This window comes from Poromitra crassiceps (assembly GCF_964638095.1).
Source record: "Poromitra crassiceps genome assembly, chromosome: 1".
NCBI lineage: Eukaryota > Metazoa > Chordata > Actinopteri > Beryciformes > Melamphaidae > Poromitra > Poromitra crassiceps.
This window is the reverse complement of record NC_139623.1, coordinates 16614343-16635366: the sequence shown is the minus strand read 5'-3', so window position 1 is coordinate 16635366 and position 21024 is coordinate 16614343. Positions and strand designations below refer to the sequence as shown.

Sequence of the window (21024 nt, the reverse complement as noted above, 5' to 3'; positions counted from 1 at the left end):
TCGGGGCTCTGGCTAAGTCGTCTCTGACAGGTGTGTCAGGTGTGTGTTTGTGCTGTAACTGGTAAACTGACCCCATGTTGGCTCCTGCCCCAGCGGGCGCTGGAGTTAGCATGGTACCCGAACGGGTTCCCCTGTTTCACTTCCTCTCCACACAGCGATAGCGTTCGTCAATGGCTGCCTATGAGTCATTGATGGAGTAGCAATGAATCCAATCACAAACCTGAGAAACACACTACCCACAGTGCATCATCATACAGCTTGTTGCTTTAAGAAAAGGTGAGTGGTGAGTGGGAGTTGTAGTTTTATTTGTGAAAGTGATTGTGAAACAGCGTCAAATTAGCCTTTGTGTGTCGTGAGTGTCCTGTCACTTCTGATTACAGTGTTAGTATGGATGTGTTGAACCGTGTGATGTGTTGTGTAAACGGAGTTCAATGGAGTGAAGTGCTTTTTGTCTAGTGCAGTTGTAGCTTTTATACAGCTGTTGTGTGCAGCACAGTTTTGAGTGCAGTGAAATTGCAGTGCAGTGCTATGGAGTGCAAATGTCGCACTGTGCGATGTAGAACTGATTTGTCCTATGATGCATTCCTATAATTTATTCATAAACTTCATCTCCATACACCACCATCAGAGAGAATCCAATAACCAGGGAAAACCAGGGATTTGGGTATTAGTGCCAGCATGTCATGGTCACATGAATATGAAGCAAAGCCATTATGCAAATATCAGCCAGTATCAGCTTCATAGCAGGACATTATTTCTTTCTTTAAAAAAAAAAGTATATTTTGCAGTGTCTGCATGTGTTAAGTTCTCAGTGAGGCAGCAGAGATTCAGAAAGAGTGGAGTTTTCTGCTTAGCCAGTGCAGCTTAGCAGAGGTGTGAAATCTATCATGTCAACATGCCAACCTCTCATTACTCATGCCACACAGCCACCTCACCCCAATTAACCTATTGTGCCCCATCACACACTAGACATATCCCTTCCCTCCCCTCCTCCCTGTAGCCTGTAAAGGCAGGGCCTCATTCTCATTAAATACATGAGTGTCACCTCCACAACCCTTGTCATTTAACTATTCTCGTAAGCCACGTTCATGAGGCCCCTCATCTAGCGACAGGCATCTGAACAGTACCAGTCGACCAACATGCGTATTTGTTGGCTTGGCAATGTGTAATATCTTTAAATTTAACCATTTACATGCCAAGAAGAAGAAAAAAAGTAACTGTTTATTCAGTGTTTTCCCCAGGATGTTTTCCTTAGCATCTGAAACAGTGGTAACAATGGTACATTAAACTCTCCATTGAAACCATCAATGATTGAAACCCAGGAAATACTGCTGCTGCTACTACTACTACTACTACTACTAAGAATAAGCATAAGAATAAGAATGTAAATATGTATATACTCATATCCATGCATTCATGGATTAAAATCAATTACGGTTAAGAACCTCCCATAGACAGGCGTCCGGGTAGTGTAGCGGTAGATTCCCTGCCTAGCAACATGAGGGTTGCAGGTTCGCGCCCCTGTATTACCTCCGGCTTGGTCGGGTATCCATACAGGCACGATTGGAAGCCAGAATGAGGGTATGTGTCCTGGTCGCTGCACTAGCGCCTCCTCTGGTCGGTCGGGGTGCCTTTTTGGGGCAGCATTTTGGTGGGAATAGCGTGATCCTCCCACGTGCTATGTCCTGCTGGTGAAGCTCCCCGCTGTCAGGTGAAAAGAAGCGGCTGGCAACTGCACATGTATCCGAGGAAGCATGTGTGTCTACGGCTCTCCCCTGATTGGCAGAGGGGATGAGGCAGCGAGCGGGGCAGCAGGGGGAATTGGCCAAGTACAATTGGGGAGAAAATGGGGGGGGAATCAGAAAACAAAACTCCCATAGACAACCAGTGTAGTATTGTTCAATTATACAAGGAATATGTAATCAAACAAACAAGTATCACCCATCATGTTTGAGGTGGACAATACTGACTGGCCTGTACCCAGTTTCTAATAAAAGGCCAATATTGATCTGATGCTGTATATTGCCAAACCCATATATCAGTCTGACTCTACTGGATACCCAGGCCTATTTACACTGGCCTGCACAGCTCTGTGAATACTGACACGAGCAGACAGCTCTGCACACTTGACATTAACACATGTCTTGTTTCTATCCTCTCACTTTCTTCCTATTAATCTACTCTGGATTCCCACTACGTGATCTCCTAACAACATGCCTGATGGTCGACTGTCTTCCTCCTCTCTCCTCGTCAACCCTTCCAAAATCACCTCTCGTCACCCTCTCGTCTTTCATTTCCTTAAATCAAATCCTTCCGCCTCCCATTCCCTCTCCGCCTCCTTTCCCTAACGCCACACCATTCCCTCTCCGCCTCCTTTCCCTAACGCCACACCATTCCCTCTCCGCCTCCTTTCCCTAACGCCACACCTTGGATCAACCTCACTCACTCCGTCCTTGACTCTGTCCACTGTAGGGGTGAGCCGTTCCATGAAGGAAAGGGTGACAAAGCCCACAGCCATGGCGCAGGGCCGCGTGGCTCACATGATTGAATGGCAGAACTGGGGTATGCAGACGGTGGGTGCGGGGGGCATCCCCGCCGCCCGCATCACCACCCAGGAGCGGGAAAAGGAGCGACGGCTGGAGAACGATGCCTACAGTGACCTGAGCGATGGAGAGAAGGAGGCTCGCTTTACCGCAGGTCAGTGAGCCGCACAGTGGAGGCCTTGGTGCTCCACGGGGGGCCTGTTAACATCATCAGCAAAATTACCTGCTGGTCATCTCGCTTGCTGGGAAAGATGCCAGTTATCCAGCCAATTAAGCACCATGCCTGACAATGATTCTGTCCTTGAATTCTGACCTCAGGTATCCTGCAGCAGTTTGCCATCTCTGAGGCAACGCTCATGGCCTGGACGTCCATGGATGGAGAAAGCCTGCGGTCGGGGTCAAACCAGGGCAGTGTGGCCCATCTCAGCGAGGTCAACCAGGAGAGCATCAGCAGCCGAGGTAAAGGAGAGGAGAGTCTCATAAACGTGAATGCAAACAAACACTTTGATAAAGAATAATAATGGAATACATGGCCAGCTACTGTACCATTAAAACCATCACATGCACACAATAATCCGATAACTGAGAACAATCAGGTAACTGGCAATCATCTGAATTTTGCGTTTACAGGCACTTTAGTAAGTAGTGGCAACTAGCCTCAAAGTCAGTGAGTGGTCATTGAGATTGGGCCATGCACGGAATAAAACTGACGATGCTGCAAAAAAGCTAGGTGTGTTTATCAGATTTCTCATAATTCGACAACGGCCTTTATCTGATTAAGCATATCGCTTTATGACCACTGACCACTTGAATAATCAGGTAACTCCAGAAATCCGAGAATGATTGGTTTATTAGTTTGCATGTAAACACACTCAAGCATTACTATTAGAGCAGGTGTTACAGTAAATGTAGACAAAGGCAAATGTATAGATTTCCGACTGCTAAATCTGTACATTTCAACAGACCGGGAAATGTGGATAAATAAAAAGCAAGTAAGCACGCTGGCCCCCACCAGAGGGCAGTGTGTCAAAGAAGAGTGGTCCGTCAAAGGAGAGTGGTCCGTCAGAATCATGCGACCCTGCTTGACTTCATCCTCGTGTCATGCTGCAGTCCTCAGGCTGCTTCTATCCACATTTCCCGGTCTGCAGATGTACTGCTCTGTTCTATACATTTCCCATTTTTCTACATTTACCGTAACATAGGCATAAATAAGCAGGGCAAGCTGGAGAGTATTGCATGTCATTGCATGTGTCATTTTGCTTGGTAATGAGTACAGCTCCTCTCCTCAGCTGGAGGGTTAACTGAGAAGTCATTTCACATTTTCCAACAAGGCCTGTTGGAAGGTACACCCAGGGAGTCCATCTGTATACAGCAAATAGTAAATTCAGTTCTACAGTCATTTCTTACACATGAGATAACTGTTCTACAGTCATTTCTTGCGGCCCTGGGGCCTAGAGTCTAGAGCACACATGGGCAAAATGCGGCCCCAGGGCCGGACTCAAAGAAAAACAAAACGACCCCCAAAAACTAAATAAAAGGCTATGTTAGTAAATCTCATCTGCTACAGTCATTGGATTTGTATCACTTTTATATCAGGAGATTAACAAGAAATTACCAATCACAACGGGAGAGAGGGTTAAAAATAGGGAGACCCCCGTGAAAATCAAGAGTGTTGGCAGGTATGATCTCCAATGTGTGGCCCTTCACTTACTTGATGTAAGTCAGTATGGCTCTCAGGAAAAAAATGTTGTCCACCCCTGCCTTAAGGGTATGATGCTTCTTTAAAGAATTTGCAACAAATGATCTAATGATTTTTAAGTCAAAGACGGCCCTATCTTCGCAAAAGCGGTAATTTAGCGTTTGCGCTCATTTAACGCCGCGTGCAATGCAAATTGAGGGCGTGGACAAGCGCATGCCTGTTATAATTGTACTGGACATAGGCGTGCCACATGCCGAACTAGGCGTTTCAGCGCAAAAATGTGTGAATAGATGGCATTATCCTATCGTCAGCAGCATGCAATTACTTTGCGCTAAGAGCTTTTAAAAGCACCTCTTACGCGCTAAATACCCCGTTGCGCTTGAGCGGACCATAATCTTGCAGCGCAGCACAGTGCAGAGTAAAATTCCTTTTGGATATGTCATTACGCACAGCCTTGCCACGCCAGGACATCAAATTCTGCTGCTAAAAGTGGGTATTAGCAGCAATTAAAATGTAATTATTGATCATTCAGTGAGGCAATCAACTATAACTCACTGAGAAACTTTTATCACATCGCAAAGAAGGAAATGAATTGAGAAAACTTGTTGGACAATGGACATAGGCTATTCACCTTCATAACCCGGAGGGTCGTTGGCACCACAGACGATCTGTCAATAAGCTCTCTCCATCTCTCTCTGTCCTCGGCACGAGTGAGTTCACTCTATTACACATGGAGAGAATTACAGCATATTGCATGCCTCGTGCAAACAGCGATTGCGAGACGGGAATCCGATTGTTTTTTATTGATGTAACGCCCAGGCATTGCCTGGTCACAGCTGTGAATAATTCTGGTACTTAAGACCACCTAAATCCCGTTTGCGCAGGCATTTTGGGGGCGCAGATGATTTTGGCATGGCTCTAATTTGCACCTGTGTCTTGAACGTTTCCGCATCCCCGGCGAGAATTGCATCCCCAACATATTTCGGGGCTGTTTTAACTTAGAAATCAGGGAGGTCATGTCTACCCAGACAATTATATCACTTTTAAACAGTTACATTTCTGTATAAATCATTACAATATGCTCCCGTGAGGTGGGGATGTGTTTAGCTGCTGCCGGGCGGGGGTGCAAAACTTGGCATAACACCTGGACAAATGCAGAAGGCAGACCGCTATCTTCCCTGCCTTAAGGCACACGCAAACAGGTGCGCAAGCGCAAATAGGGGATATCAGCTGTACCAAGATAGGGCCCAGAAACCTTTAGCACAGGGAGAAAATGCTTGGCTATGTTTACTCTTGGGCCCAATTTATGACGTCCTCTTGAGAGAAAGAGGGAGCAGCACAAATCAGGGCTGTGTCTGCACTCTGCATCATAATGTTTGACACAAGTGATGAATCGCTAGTGTAAGGTGTGCCAGTATGAAGCTGTCGGACCTTGTACACAGCTGTATCCAGTACATCTACATACAACACACGTTCAGCAACTTATTATGCTGGTGTCTGCTGGGAGTTTTGATTGAACTCCATGTTAACCCCAACCTCTTCTGCTCGACAGGCCAGAGCAAAGCCAAAATATATATTTACATAAACTATATACTGTATATATGAGTTATTACAGTAGTCATTAGATGCCAGATCTTAGACAGATTGAAGCTGTCTAAGCTCAACTAAATCCTTAATATATTACCAAAGCAACATTGTTTTGTCTGGACTTAGTTCAAGCAAAATCCCTCATTAATTAAGTAATAAAGGAACTTGTTCTGGAAGAGCAGATCATGGGAATATGAGCTTAGTATCAAGATTTTCTATGGTACCTTTCCCAGTCTATCTAGCAGCCATGACAGCAGGGCTGCTACTGTTTTCACCTTGTGAGTCTGTGTGTGTGTGTGTCATCGTGTGTGTGTGTGTGTGTGTGTGTCATCGTGTGTGTGTGTGTGTGTGTGTGTGTGTGTGTGTGTGTGTGTGTGTGTGTCATCATGCCAAAATGTTGTCCTGGAGACACCTATTGTGGTGGGAACAACCACAGAAGCAGTTTTGAGTACTTTTCCAGGTGTTTATAATTATAATTATGTCTGTCTGTCTGCGGACAGATTTTTGCAAACACAATAGCACCAAAACCGTGCAAGATGCAGTTACGAAACTTTACAGGTGTGTAGTTGACATCAAACTGAAGGCCGAGTTGCAAGATGGATGTGATCCGAGCAAAGGGGCTGCCCGCCCGCATTGCCTGCCCCACTTTACGCCCCTGGCCCACGTTCGTTTTATGTCACGGGCGTCACGGCTGGTGTGATCCCATCACCAGATGGTCTCTATTTTGTTATTTGCTATTGAAATCGATCATACCTTCTTACTTTTATGATCAATCTTACCAACCTGATGAGCACTAATAATAACAGCTGCCGTGTTTTTCATCTTTTCCAGATCAGATATTGCACCACTCCTCAGCAGAGGTGTGGCCTCACACGTATGTCTCCCAGGGCCTCTACTGTCTCTCTTCCTCTGATGCCTGGGAGCCAATCACCCAGGAGCCCTCCGGTGTGGCGTCTCCCCCCGCTGGCTCCTACGTCATGGCTGGGACTGAGGGCTACGACGGGCAGGCGGCAGCTCACTACTTGTCGCAGCAGCAGCAACAGCAGTACAACCTGCAACAGCAAAGTCAACTACAGCAGCTGCAGCAGATCCAACAGATCCAGCACTACCAGCAACAGCAGCTCCTGCAGTATCAACAACAACAGGTGACTGCACACAGGCTGAACAGGTGCTGAGGACGGAGCAGCTCAGTGTGTGTCTGTGGGCACGACTGGACATCTGTGAGGATGTACACACAGGATTAGCCACAATTAGATGCTAGATGGCATTTAGATTGGGTGTGAGAGTGTGTGCATATTCTTTTCTCACATACGTTTATATTGTTTTTGTTTGTTTGGTTGGTTGGTTGGTTGGTTTTTCAACAAAGAGAGACAGATCAGCACTGTTTATTAAGTTATGCCTAACCTTATCATTAGGTGTAGCCAGCCAATGCTAGCTCCCTACCGTTAGCTCCCAGCCCCCTTGACATTACATCTCTATCCCTAGTGTATTGACTTGATTTTGAGACTTACTAACATGTGTATGCAAGTTATCTCTGTCGGGGAGGGGTAAAGATTACAGTTTATTAACTCATGATTTTATTGCCTTCCCCACTACATGGCCCGGACCCCTTAGCGCAGTAAGCTGGCAACTGCAGGTCTGCGGTTTGGCGTCTTCGATTGGACCGGCCCAGATGTTGCTGTGCTGGTTTTCATTCAATAGATGTCTTGGAATCCCATCTTAAGAAGCGATAGTTGCGTGTAGGTGGTCCAGTATTCTATGTAGTCTGCTTCCATTAGCTAGCTTCGAGCTAGCCACTAGTTGTAGCTACAGATACTGTCCACTTGCAAAAAAGAAAAACGAACAAGCTCAGGCACAGGAAAAGGCATACTGTACATATCGACATTCTAATATTACAACGTGGTACTACCAGCCGCGTGAGTTATTATTTTATATTACAACATGGTGCTACCAGCCGCGTGAGTTGCTTATGTGCTTGTAAGAGCTGTTGTGCGTGGCATCCCATGCAAGGGGTCCATGAGAAATCAGCTGGGCGAGTCACTTGTCGCTTTTAACCTCAGAAATGTCCGTCAGCCACAGCTGAAAAGAAGGTGGAGAGGGGGATTTCCATTCCTTCAGAATGAGTTTCTTGGTGACAGTCGTACCCTGTGTCAGAGACTGTTGCACAGTTGTAGGGAGGAGCAGAGAAGATTCAGAGCAGCCGAAGATGGCGAGTTCCGCCCCCGGCTGTAGGGTTATTTTGTAGGCCTTAGAGTACAAATCAAATATTTTGGCCCAGAATCCAGATAGTGAAGGGCAGAACCAAAAAGCATGGGACATTGTGCCCTCTGACATATTAAATGTCTCTTCACACAGCCAGTGTGAAGAGTCTTGCATCGCCTTGCAGTCCGTTTGTCGGCGTGTCAATCGGTGTCAGTGCGACCCTTCTCAATGTCCATCTTTGAATCATGGCATAATTATATATAAATCAGGTCACCTTTACCCTGTAAGTTTAATTGTCAGTATTCACCATACAGTACTCCTAGTGCCAAACCCCAGTACTACAATAACAATACTCGTAATACTATCAGTGAGGGAAAGGATGATACTCTAAATATTAAAGACATCCTCTCAGACTGACATTACAATTCTGATCTTCTGTAGCATAATATGTAGTAAATACTGTTTATTAGCACTTCTGTTTTGTTTGTGTCTCATTCAATCAGTCATACACACAATACTGTCTCACTTCTATCTCTGGACATGTTGCAACAGTGTTTGTATGCACAAAATACTGTGAAATGAGTTGTTATCAACTGTTATTGCTAACAATGTCTAGGCTTGCTAGAGGTAATTAACCCTGGTTGGTTTCCTGACTGTTTTAATGGAACGCGCTCAACTCAGGTGTGACATCACTCAACAGGGATATTCCTAGTTCCTAATAACAAAGGAATGCCCAATCTGGATCAGTTTCGGTTGGTCGGTCGGCCCGTTCATTTGTGCGTTCGTTAGTCACACTGTAACATTTACTTTCTCCCGCTAGGGGGCAGCATTGACAATGAATGGGGACTCAACACTGTAATGTTGACTTAAAGGTGGTAGCTCTGTTCGTTAAAAAAATGAAGCCAATGCGGAAGTATCTTAAACCTGCATTCTTTCGAATGGCCTGCAGGGGGCGACTCCAATGGCTGCAGAAAGAAGTCTGATAATTGTATTGCAGTCAATGGGAAAATGACCCACTTGATTTATGGCCTCAGTAAACACTTTCCTAATTATGTTCTCAATTGCTAGTTTCAAGTCTTCTTCAATAACACATGATGATCATTTCGTAAAAGTATGGTCCCATTTAGAGTAAAATAGATGATAAAGCAACTACCGGTACTGCTGCTCTTCTTTTCCAAATTTCACTTGTGGCTGCAAATGACAAAGAAAATGCCAATCTCGAGGCTACAAAACAGGAGTCCAAGAACCAGTGGGTGACGTTATACAGTCTCTGTGCTGCTAGGGGGCGGCTGGATGCAGTACACACACGTACGTATAATATTCATAATCATATAGTATTCCTATAATATTCATGCAGTATTCCTATAATATCCTTATAGTATTCCTATAATATTTATATGGTACTCCTTAGATTCCTATAGTATTCCTATAGTATTTCTATGAAATTCTTATATGGGCTTGAACTGTGTCTGTGGTGCATAATAGTGAGTTCAACTCCCCCCAAAGCTTGGTAGAAAGCAGAGATGACCCGAGAGTGTGTGTATATTTACTTTTTTATTTTTTATTTTCTTTATTTATACAAGGGGAGTCTCACTGAGAGCAATGCTCTCTTTTTCAGGAGTGCCCTGTTCACATTCACACACACATTCATACCTGGAAGCTGACCAGTACAACCACAGTCTGATCTGCTGGCCACTGATCAGCTCCACGGGAGCAGTTGGGGTTAAGGGCCTTGCTCAAGGGCACCTCAGTGGTGGTAATGAGGGAGGGGCAAGCGCTGCCTTTTCACTTTCCCCACCCAGATTTATCCTGCCGGTCCTGGGGATTGAACCGACGACCTTCCGGTCACAAGCTCGCTTCTCTAACCGTTGGGCCACCACTGCCCCGTGTACTTGTGTATATTTACTTGCTCTAAGCCACTCATGTCAATAATTCATTGTCCCTGAGCACCTTAAAAATGTTCGTGCACTTGTTCAGAGTCTGGAGGGTGCGTCAAATCAGAAGTTTGGACTAGAGAGTTCAAGATTCAAGATTCAAGATTTTTATTGTCACTCCGTAGTACAAGTATCACGTGTGAAATTCTTGTGCTGTAGACTCCGTTACAACATAGTGCAAAAAAAACAAACAAAAAAAACAAAAACAAGAGGCAACAAGCAATAAAGCAGTAGACACGCCACAGACAGTGGCGTGTCTACTGTTTGTTTCCAGTTTGTGTCCAAACAATCTGTACAATATATTTCAGATAAAAAAACATATGTTGCAGGTTTAACACTACAAGTTGCAGCCAGGATCGAATGATAATCTAGCTACATCAAAAAGATCTGCCTTGTCACCTCCTGTGTACACAGGAAAGCAGTATTGTTCAATGGCATAGTCAGCGAGTTTCACATATTGTATTTCGCTATCAGTCGACACCAAGCTTCACATATTTTGTTAAATATTGCTTGATGTTGTGTGACCTCTAGTCTAGCTGGAGAACCAGGTAATGAGTGACAGATCTCCACACACTCCAGCTCTCAGCTCTCAGTCTAAACTCCTCACACCTTGCTTCTCCTCATCATGGGCTCTCCTCCCTTATCTTTCTAGTCCCTGGAGCACAGGCTGCACAGTGCCAATCACTCTTTGCAAGCCACGCCCAACAGCACCATCCACAGCCTGGTCCATCCCACTCACCCGCCATTGGTTGACCTGTGGAATGCAGCGCAGACGGAGGCCTATCAGGTGGAGGCTGGTGGCTATATGGGTGTGGCAGCAGTGGTGGAGCAGCCGAGCCTTGGCATTTCCTCCGGAGATGAGATGGTGGGAACGGAACACTCCCCGCTACTGGAGCAGCAGGAGGAAGAGGAGGAGATCAAGGTGAGATAAACACAGGTGGCATCGGAAGTACCTTTAATATGTTTAGATGGCAAATTAACAATTTGTGGTGTAAAGCTATTACCAGTGTTGAACAGTAACTTATTACTTTCCCAGTAACTAGTAGTGTAAGGGATTATAATTTCCAAAAATAATAATATTACATACCCTGAAGAAGGCTGTTTGTGCCGCTATGCGTGGGTCATGTCCCAGCTCTTTTTTTTTAAATATATATTTTATTTTACTTTTTCAAAACAAGAGCAGGAAAAAAGAAAAGAAAAGAAAAAACATATATACATACATTCGATATTACAATGTTACAAAATGGTGCTACCAGTCATAGAAAATGTGCTTACAAAACGATAAAAAAAAGAAACTCAATTACCGCTTTTAGCCTGATCGAAATAGGTCAGGAACGGGTCCCAAATAACGAAAAATTTCCTTAAAGAATTTGTCCTCTGGAACCTGAGTCTCTCCATACGTATAACTGAGATCATGGGCCCTATTCTCCCACAGGCCTTCGGCGCAAAAACTGGCCTTACACGCAAAAAAACGTGCCTTGCGCCTGCCTCGGGAAGATATCAACATGGCTTTAGGCCCCCAAATGCGCTTTAGGTGAAATGGGCGTGGCGCAGTCCCAGAATGGGCGAGAATGGGCGTTTCGGCCTTAAATACCGGCCTAATGATATCTTCCCACCTGGCGATAATTTAGCACTTTGCGCTTTTTGAAAAGCAGGCCTATTCAGTGCGCTGGTTGCACGGAGCGTTCCTCTGCCCTTTCCTCTTTCCCTTCTCTCTGCGTCACTCCCTCTCTCTTGCTCATCAGTCTGACACAATATGACTGCTTGAAAAAAAGTTCGCCGGTTCTCTCTCTCTCTCAGAAAAAATAAGTTGTTCTACCGTACATAGTATAACAACATGGCAGTTTTTTCTAACATGACAGTTTTGAGCCTGTGACATTCAGAGGCTATTGCATCATCCTACCTGTGCAGTGAAGGAGAGAAAACGAGATCATTCTGGGCAAACATTCACTGCCTGGCTTCCCTGCAACAGCCAGAGGGCAAAAAAGAATGATTAAAACAGATTGGTGTGTGAACAGAAACATCTGGTACATTCAAAACTTTCTGACAGAGTTTTTCACAACAAAACTCAAACCTTTCAAAGTTCCAGGCTCCTCTAGCTTAGAAAACAACATGGCTGGCAATGAGGACCTGGCGATATGTCCCAGCTCTTTTAACATGCACTAGCTATGTTTTTAAACTTTTCAAAATGATATAGCCATCTAAGTAAATAAAGGCTTTTTACTTTCTGCCAGAAGAGTGCCTTGGACCTTTCTTCTTTTTGAACCTTTGTGATCCAAGAGCACCTTCACCACACCAGTTTTGGGCTTTCGAGCACTCTGGACCTTTTTTCTTCCATAATAATATTACAGTTACTAATCTAAGTATGGTAACTCCAAGTTACTGCATTCATTTCTCCAGCGCAGGCACAGTGCTAAAACAAAGTGTGGAGATAGGTCTGGCTATGCTGGCACAGTGCTAAAACAAAGTGTGGAGAATAGGTCTGGCTATGCTGGCACAGTGCTGAAACAAAGTGTGGAGATAGGTCTGGCTATGCTGGCACAGTGCTAAAACAAAGTGTGGAGATAGGTCTGGCTATGCTGGCACAGTGCTAAAACAAAGTGTGGAGATAGGTCTGGCTATGCTGGCACAGTGCTAAAACAAAGTGTGGAGATAGGTCTGGCTATGCTGGCACAGTGCTAAAACAAAGTGTGGAGATAGGTCTGGCTATGCTGGCACATTGCTAAAACAAAGTGTGGAGATAGGTCTGGCTATGCTGGCACAGTGCTAAAACAAAGTGTGGAGATAGGTCTGGCTATGCTGGCACAGTGCTAAAACAAAGTGTGGAGATAGGTCTGGCTATGCTGGCACAGTGCTAAAACAAAGTGTGGAGATAGGTCTGGCTATGCGAATCTACTGCGTTGCCAGAACGCAATTTGTTTTTTATCCTATCCGTAGTATTCTGTTACATCACCACACGGCCATCTTGGTAGGAAAATAACAAGTGATTGTAATCAATTAACAGGTGATTACAATCAAGTGACACAAACAGCCAATGAGCTGCGTGTATTATAGTGCCATATTGGTAGGAAAATGCTTGTGACATCATGCGAATACTATGAATAGGCAAATACATAGAAAGTATGCAGTTTGGCTGATTGTTGACTCCTCCTGTAAGGTTAATTATTGTTCTCATAAAGTGGATTCAGTTCTAGAAGGAGCTGGCTAAACAGGTTGTACGTCACTTTTTCGGAAGTGTGTGTGTGGGGTGGTGGGGGGGGGGGGAGCGAAAGTAATATAGTAATGACTACATAATAACTACAGTAATTACTTTGGATACCAAGTAGTAATACATAATGTAATATTATTTTTTTAAGGAGTAATAAGTAAACAGTAACGTATTGCTCTTCCTAAGTAGCTTACCCAATACTGATTATCAATTTGTAATGTAAAGCTGTTTCTCAACAGCTACAGTAAAGTAACAGAAGTCAACCGAACCTGCTGTGTGTGTGTTTCGCCCTGTCTGTCCCGATCAGGAGGACGAGTTGACGCTGTGCATGGAGTCAGCCACCTTGACTCCGCCCAGGCAACAGGGGGACGCCTCCGGGGGCAGCAGTCCGGGGCAACCGCCGGCAGAGCCAATCACAGAGCGGAAGGCGTCTGATGTCACCTCCGGCTTTGTTCAGACACTACAGGAGAAGGAAGAGGAGGAGCAGGGGGGGTCAGCGGCTTCCATGGCCGCCAACTGAGTACCCAGCTGTCACGAGACTCCTTACAGACTGACCACGGAGTCAGGAAGGAATGGGCATAATAATACAATATATATCTAGTAATCTGTTCCTTTTCAGGTATCGACAACACCATTTTTTGGTTGCGAGATTGAATTCTTGAGACTGGTGAGAAATGAGGGAGATATTTTGACTCGCAGTGAGACACGAGCTGATGCAACTGAGGACACCCATTTCTTTGTAAGCCTTATATCGCAAAGGTAAAGGAGGAGAGGAATGGAGTGAGGATGGAGAAACAGAAGAAAGGGCGGGACTGAGCAGAAGGAGGAGGACCAACTGACCGTGACGTTTGCATCAGGGAAATGAAACCACATGGAGACCAAGAGGAGGGGAATGGAAACATGCATGCTTTTTACAAAGACAAGCAACTCGACCCTGTCATTGTCTTATAATGATAATGAAAATCTATCATAAGAAAACATTATAATGATAACAATAATTTTCTAATAAAGCGGAAAAAGAACAAGACAAAAATCTATGTATACGTGTATGATAAGATATAACAAATCAGTTTCCCAATGGGAGAACTACTCTGTTTACAGCTATTACTCGACATATTAGATAGTGCTTAATCAAATTAATTTCCCCCTTACATTGAAGAGCAGCATCACTCACACAGACTTTAGTATAATCTTCACAATGGCAACCCAAAAGATTTCACATAATAAAAGTAATTAAGGTAGGCTCAAACAAAGATACTCCCATGATGCGATGCAAGACCAGATCATACCAGACGTACTAAACCACACATGGAAATAGCAGCATTTCAGTGAAATGCCGTGAACCCCAATAAGATACATGATTCTACAAGGCTGTGGCACCGGGATGCCCAGGGCACAAAGCAGGGACAAGCCCGTCCTGTTGACTGCACACACAGCACTGCACAGATAAGGATTGTACTGTAAGATAGTGTGCTTCCTCCTCTGTCTTTCTGTATGCATGTTTCTTCAGAGTACTATGGAGTACCTGTACTATACAGCACTGTATAGACTTTGCACTGAACCATAGTATCCTGGGCTTGGCTGCGGTGGGCCTGCGGTGGGCTTGACTGGCAAGTCTGTTTTTTGCGGCGTGAATGACGGAGAAGACAGAGCTGTATAAGTGAATCTCTTTGCACTGATGCAATCCAATAGATCAGAGGTTGCCTTTGGACTGTTCCAAGTTACCCGTAGGGTTGGGTACCGTTCACATTTGAACCGATACCAGTACCGGTTCCGGTACCTGGAATTTGGTACCGGTACCCAGTGGTACACTTTTTCGGGATTTTACTCTCGCCATAATTACAACCATGTAATTTCAGTTGTAAAAAAATAAGTCCAAATTTATCAATTTCAATTGTTATTTATTTAGAACATTTTACACACAGCAGATACCAAAATTTGGTACAGCTAGATTTGACTTGAATCGGTACTCAGTAGTACCGATGTAATTCGGTTGGTACCCTTAAAAGTACCGATTTCGGTACCCAACCCTAGTTACCCGGTCGGTTCCCATTCTGAAAGCTTTTAGCACCACCGACAACCAAAACCGTGAACCCTCAGCTGCTTTATCATAATAGTAGTTGTGATGAATTGAGGATGATAACCCACTATAGAATGTACTGGAAGAGCGATTGCAGTACATGATCTGAGGCTGTTTTTGTGCAGTGCGTTGTTTTGATGTCTCCTCATGCTACACATGGGACAGTATCAAACGCTTTTCACACAAGGGGTTCTTTCAAAAACGGAGGAGGGAGCTGTTGAAAATGGGTACAGATTCACTGCTGGCTCACCTAGACCACCACTACACACACACACACACACACACACATACATTTGTAACCAGCAATAGACAGGCAAAACACTGGCGTCCCAACAGACTAGTGGCAGCCCTGTCATATATAGATGTAAATAGTCTGAGTATATAAATGGCCTCTCTCACAGTCACAACTGTTCTAGTACAGTATGATTTGTTTATTTTTCTACACCTCTCAGTCCCACTTTGCTTTGGGATTGTGCTCAAGCTCGCAAATTAGGCTTGCATTTTTTATTTGACGTCTATTACCACGCAACGGCAAATAGAGAACGGATAGAAAATAATGTTTATGTTGTAAATAGAGTGATCACGCAAACTAGGAGGTATCGGCGGGTCGTTACCAGTGTTGGGCAAGTTACTTTCAAAATGTAATATACTACATAATATGTAGTATATTACATATAACAACATTATTACTAGTTACTTTCATTTGAAGGTAATAAGTTACTTTAAAATATTACTGTCTGTGTAGAGTAACTGATTACTTATTACACTACTTTTTGCATTACTTTCACCAACATAACAGCAGTAGCAGAATGACATCGCCGCGCCGGAACATCCGAAAAAGAATTTAAACCGTCTTGAAGTCAGTGTAAACCGTATCCTTTTCCTTTGTTATTGTCATCTATAGTGGTTATTTGCATAAAATCACACAATTTGATTAGGAAATGATTGTATCTTTATTTAAATATGTGCTTTGATTTTTTTTAAAGTAACTCAATTTGTAACTTGTGTTACTTGACAAAGTAACTGATATAATATTACTGAAATCCTATTGGTAATAAGTTATATTACTGAGTTACTGCTAAAAGTAATTACATGTAATATATTACTTTTGTAATGAGTTACCCCCAACACTGGTCGTTAGCGAGAGAACGCTTCAGTGGGAAATAAAGCAACTCATTGGCCTGGGGCTCACGGGGAAGTTCAATCAGGGAATAGAATAGAACAGAAGAGTAGAACTGAACACTACACCCGAATAGATCGGTGTCTTCCTGCTCATGGTGATTGACTGTGATGCAGCTGCCTGGAGTGTGCTAGTGATTCTAATGATGTTTGTGTAAACATGGCTTTTCCTGGGGAAGAGTGTGTGTGTTTTCCAGTGGAGGAGAGTTAGAACAAAATGGAATGAAGAGAAACTGTATGATATGACTCAATGACGAACTTACATGTACGTCAACAAAAACAGCTATTTTCATTCTTTCTCTGTTGGAGAGCACATTCTCCGCTCACTCTGATGATTGTGTGAGAAACTTTTAAGGTAAAAAAACAAACAAGGGTTTATTGACTTGAATTTATTTATTTATTGATCGCTTCTTTATGCAATGTTGGGACAATGTTTATTTTTCTACTGAATTGTTGAAATCCCCTCCAGTATAAGTGAGAATGTGTGCCATGGCTGTAAAGCGCTCTCAGTTTTGTTTGGAGCACCTTTACACCCAGACAGACAGCATCATCACCATGGGATATTTGGACTTGTTAAGAGACTAGAGACGGATAGCTCGGCAGCTACCATTCATACAAGATCCATCATCATTTTATTTTCATAATCCCTCCTGAATTGTTGTCATTCTTCTTTGGGCTGCTGTTGCACCTCACAATGTTAGTCTGCCAGATCACAACAACAAGGTCAGAGGGCTCAAAACGGCAAACAGGACGTCTTTACACAATGGCACATATTAATTTATTTATTGAACAATTATTTGGTGGGGAGGAATAACATGACAGCTTGTACAGTCTATAATTTAATGTAAGTACCAGCCCTTTTGGGAGCAGTATCTTTCTCTTGTTAACTTTATGAGTTGTTGGAGTCGAAATGTGATGTTGTGGCAAGACTATCATTTTACCATTGTTGGTGGTAACAACTGCTATGCTTATTTGGCTGATTTGAGCATAGAATTCTGAGATTGCCTCAACGACGGTTTGCTTAAAAGAGAGATGCGTGTAGAGAGGAAACACACATGGACTTGATGGAACCAGGAAAGACACTGCTTCAATTCGGGTCATTTTATTGCTTTTTTATGATCAAGATCTCAATGAATGAATAAACTAATAACAAGAAGCCAAATATTTCTGTGGATGTTACGGTTTTACTGATCATGTCTTTGTTGACCGACTGATTTATTTTGTATAAGTCTACTGCCATCTTTCAAGAGTCAACTTGTCTGCAGGCATGATGCCCACTCTGCTTCTGGTCTTCTGCCTTTCTCCCTGTGTTTCTCTGTTTCTGTTTGTATCTGTATATCTGTGTCTATCTGTGTCTATCTGTGTCTATCTGTCTATCTGTCTGTCTGTCTGTCAGTGTAGTTGTCTGCTGTCTTGTTGGAAGAATCACTGCCTGAAAAAAAAATGCCAGAAGAATCTTACACATCGACCAAAAGGGATTTGAGGCAATCAGATGTAACATAAATATATGATCAATTAAATTGGAAATGTCTAGAGTCTAAAGTAAATACTATATGAAACACTGTATACAATCGGATGGCTTGTGTAAAACTGTATAAAATTGGATCGATTTAATTTGTTTGAAATGAGGTCGTGTAACTGGCGATACCAGTGACCACTCGTAACACTCATACCTATGCATGCTTGTTGGAAGGTTGTGACAGGATGGTTCTTCCATGGTTCCCCTCTCTCTTCTTCTGTCAACAACTGTTTCTCTCTCTCTCTCTGTTTCGTCCTCTCTCTTCCTTTCCCCTCTTTTTCCTGCACGACAACCTCCTACACCCCTCTGGTCCTTTACCGCTGCCTCCAGTGGAGAAAGAGCAAATAAACAAACCAACAAATGGACTATCTTGTGCCTATGTCTGGATATCTTTGCACAGTGTAAACAATGAAATTCTCCAGAGCCCTTAACACATGCGATATGTCTTTAGCCGTGTCTGGTGGCAGCCGGAGAGTTTCCAGCCAACTCATTTGTGGTTGTCAGACCAAACATGGCAATCACCAAGGAACTGGCTACAACACAAACTGGCAGCAATGCAATCCAGCCTGTTCTGTTTCTCCAAAAACCTTCCTGTGCCATCATTGTCAAGCAGGTTAATGCCAGGAGAATGTTAATCTCAAATAAATTCTGAGAGAAAAGCCTCCCCCACTGGGATCAGTGCTTATTTCTCCAAGCTCACGTAGGAAACGGAGCGTAAAATACACTGTTGACGGTTCCCAGCACAAAGTGGTTCTATGTTCCTGCTTCAAGACGATTGCCTCTTATAGTTTGACTGCTATCAAGCGGGAGCAACCTGCTGATATGGCGATATGAATAATTGTATTCAAAGATGTTCTGTTATATAGTTACAATGAACCTCACTGTATTCAATTCAATTTGGACAGTGGACAAATTGAAATATTTATTATTAAAAAAATACAGATTGTTATGAGTGATTTGAATATTTACTATACATCAAATATGATAAATGTCATACTATATAATTTCAAATTGATCTCAATCAGTAAACTTAAAATGCATGATCAGCATGACCTAGGTCAAATTAATTAAGTCTTCATCAATATTATGTCTTTATCAAACAATTCATTGCTGTCAGATACTTTGCCTTGAAGGCGCTAGAAGAAATGAACAGACATTGATAATGATACATAATAATGTACAGCTACATATATTTCCAGACATTCAACATTTCCAAGATATGGATGAACAGCACTGATATGTAGGGGTGGACATGTTTATCTGTCTGCAGTTCAAAAGACACAGGAAGGCACCTGAGAAATTGAGAGTGAAAAATGAGGCTGTTGTAAGAGTAGAAAAAAATCCTTTCTGCACTACTGTAGCTTCAGGAGCGTTGTGCGTGGTGGCTTGTCCTGCTCACTGAAAGCTGAATGTCTGTGAGGGCCTCAGACGGGCCCAAGCGGCACCCCTCCACCCAGGAAGCACCTAGCTGTGCCATCACCGGGCGAGAGTAGCGAAACCAAAAGAGGGTCCAAGTATTTTCCTCTTAAAACCCTGGTCGTCCTAAATAGGCTCGTCTGACTCCTCGCTCTCCCGCTCCTCCTGCAGGGAAGACAGCGTGAGGACAGGGGTGGGGGGCGACGCGGGCGGTGAAGGCGAGGTAGGGGAGGACGTGGAGGGGGACTCGGGGTCCTGTGCGGGGCCCTCGGCTCCTGGTGTGGGCGCATCGCTGTCGGTGCTGTCGCCGGGAGAGGGGGGGGCAGAGTCACAGCCAGGGGCTCCTCTGGGGGAGGAGGCTGCCTTCCCTCGGGAATCCTCCTTGGACTCCATCCTGGCCAACTCTCCTTCCCTCCTGCTCCCCTCCCCCCACAGCTCCCTGTCCCGGGTGGGGGAGGAGGGGGTGGACGGGGGAGGCTGGTGCTTCTTGGTTTTCCGACTGGCATCTCTGAAGCTGGCCAGAGGTGGACGCAGCCTCACCCCGCTGCGAGTTGAGCCCTCTATGGCCTTCTGCAACTGTTGGAGGAGAGAGAGAGAGTAAAATCTATGAGAGCTATAAGGAATTGAAGGTGCGTTAAAGGGACAGTGTAGGATTATTAAAGGGAACATCAAGGGAGATGAGTTGTGAGGGCCGTTAATGGCACAAGCGCATTAATCACGGCATAAAGCATGCAGCACACCGTGACGGACGCACAGAACTGCGGCCCACGCTGTGAGATCGCCACAGCTCCCTGTCACGCCACATTTCAAGATCAAGCTGAGAAAGGCGACACAGAGATGCAGATAGAGTGACCTCACCTCTTTCAGCGCCACGACACCCACCAGCTTTCCAATACTGGTGACATAGGCATCACTGAGACCCAGCAAAGAGAACAGAGTATGGGTCTGAGGGAGAGAGAGCGAGAGTGTTCCAGTCAGTGTTAAATGTAGAGCCCGACCGATATATTAGTTGGCCAAAATTATCGGCCGATATTGGCCAATCACCGATATATCGGTATTGGCCGATATGTTATTTAATATGTTATGATATTTTTTGTTTTATTTTTTTAAGTTATAGACAGCATGTTGTGTATATTTTATCCTTTTTCTTAACTCGTTATTTGTTCTATTTGTGTTTTTCTATTTCTAGTTATTTATAATTATTAAATTCCCAGTGAAGCTCACTGATTCAGTGCACTGATGTAATTTTGGACAATACAGTTTATTGTTAAACTGTAAAATATTCTACCTACATTACATTTCTCACATCAAGCCACATCAAGTCATATCTTTGTCAAGTGTTTGATATTTGAGGGATCATTGCAAAAGAAATTCTGTATAAAAATATTGGCCGATATATCAATATTGGATTTTTTTTGCTCCCCAATATTGGTATCGGCCCCAAAAATCCTGTATCGGTCGGGCTCTAGTTAAATGCATTGTACTGTGATAGTAATATGTCTGCATAGCTATCACATATTACACCTAAACATGACTGATTTAAAAATGCCCTGTTCCTCATGCCAATTTCTCTGCAAGTGAAAATTGAATCTTCTTGCATCATGGCATAGCATGAATCACAGCATAGTGTACTTTGCTCTCTTCGTTCAAAATCTTC

General features: G+C 43.9%; 2 protein-coding genes across 2 annotated transcripts in view; one reads left to right on the top strand and one right to left on the bottom strand.

The window, feature by feature from the left end:
- Window positions 1-10896, top strand: part of fam131bb (family with sequence similarity 131 member Bb) — a gene marked incomplete at its 3' end in the record, with an annotated part of 10960 nt that extends 64 nt beyond the window's left edge. Inside the window, exons 1-5 of the mRNA XM_083646091.1 lie at window positions 1-39; window positions 2473-2697; window positions 2862-3002; window positions 6661-6974; window positions 10618-10896. The exon at window positions 1-39 is cut by the window's left edge and continues 64 nt beyond it. Of these exons, the coding sequence (XP_083502217.1) occupies window positions 1-39; window positions 2473-2697; window positions 2862-3002; window positions 6661-6974; window positions 10618-10896 (998 nt within the window). The remainder of the gene's footprint in view (window positions 40-2472; window positions 2698-2861; window positions 3003-6660; window positions 6975-10617) is intronic.
- Window positions 10897-18954: 8058 nt separating this feature from the next.
- clcn1b (chloride channel, voltage-sensitive 1b) overlaps window positions 18955-21024 on the bottom strand; it is a 45617-nt gene continuing 43547 nt past the window's right edge. Inside the window, exons 22-23 of the mRNA XM_083640055.1 lie at window positions 20226-20312; window positions 18955-19943 (exon numbers count right to left, since the gene is read on the bottom strand). Coding sequence (XP_083496181.1) covers window positions 19494-19943; window positions 20226-20312 — 537 coding nt within the window. The 3' untranslated portion in view covers window positions 18955-19493. The remainder of the gene's footprint in view (window positions 19944-20225; window positions 20313-21024) is intronic.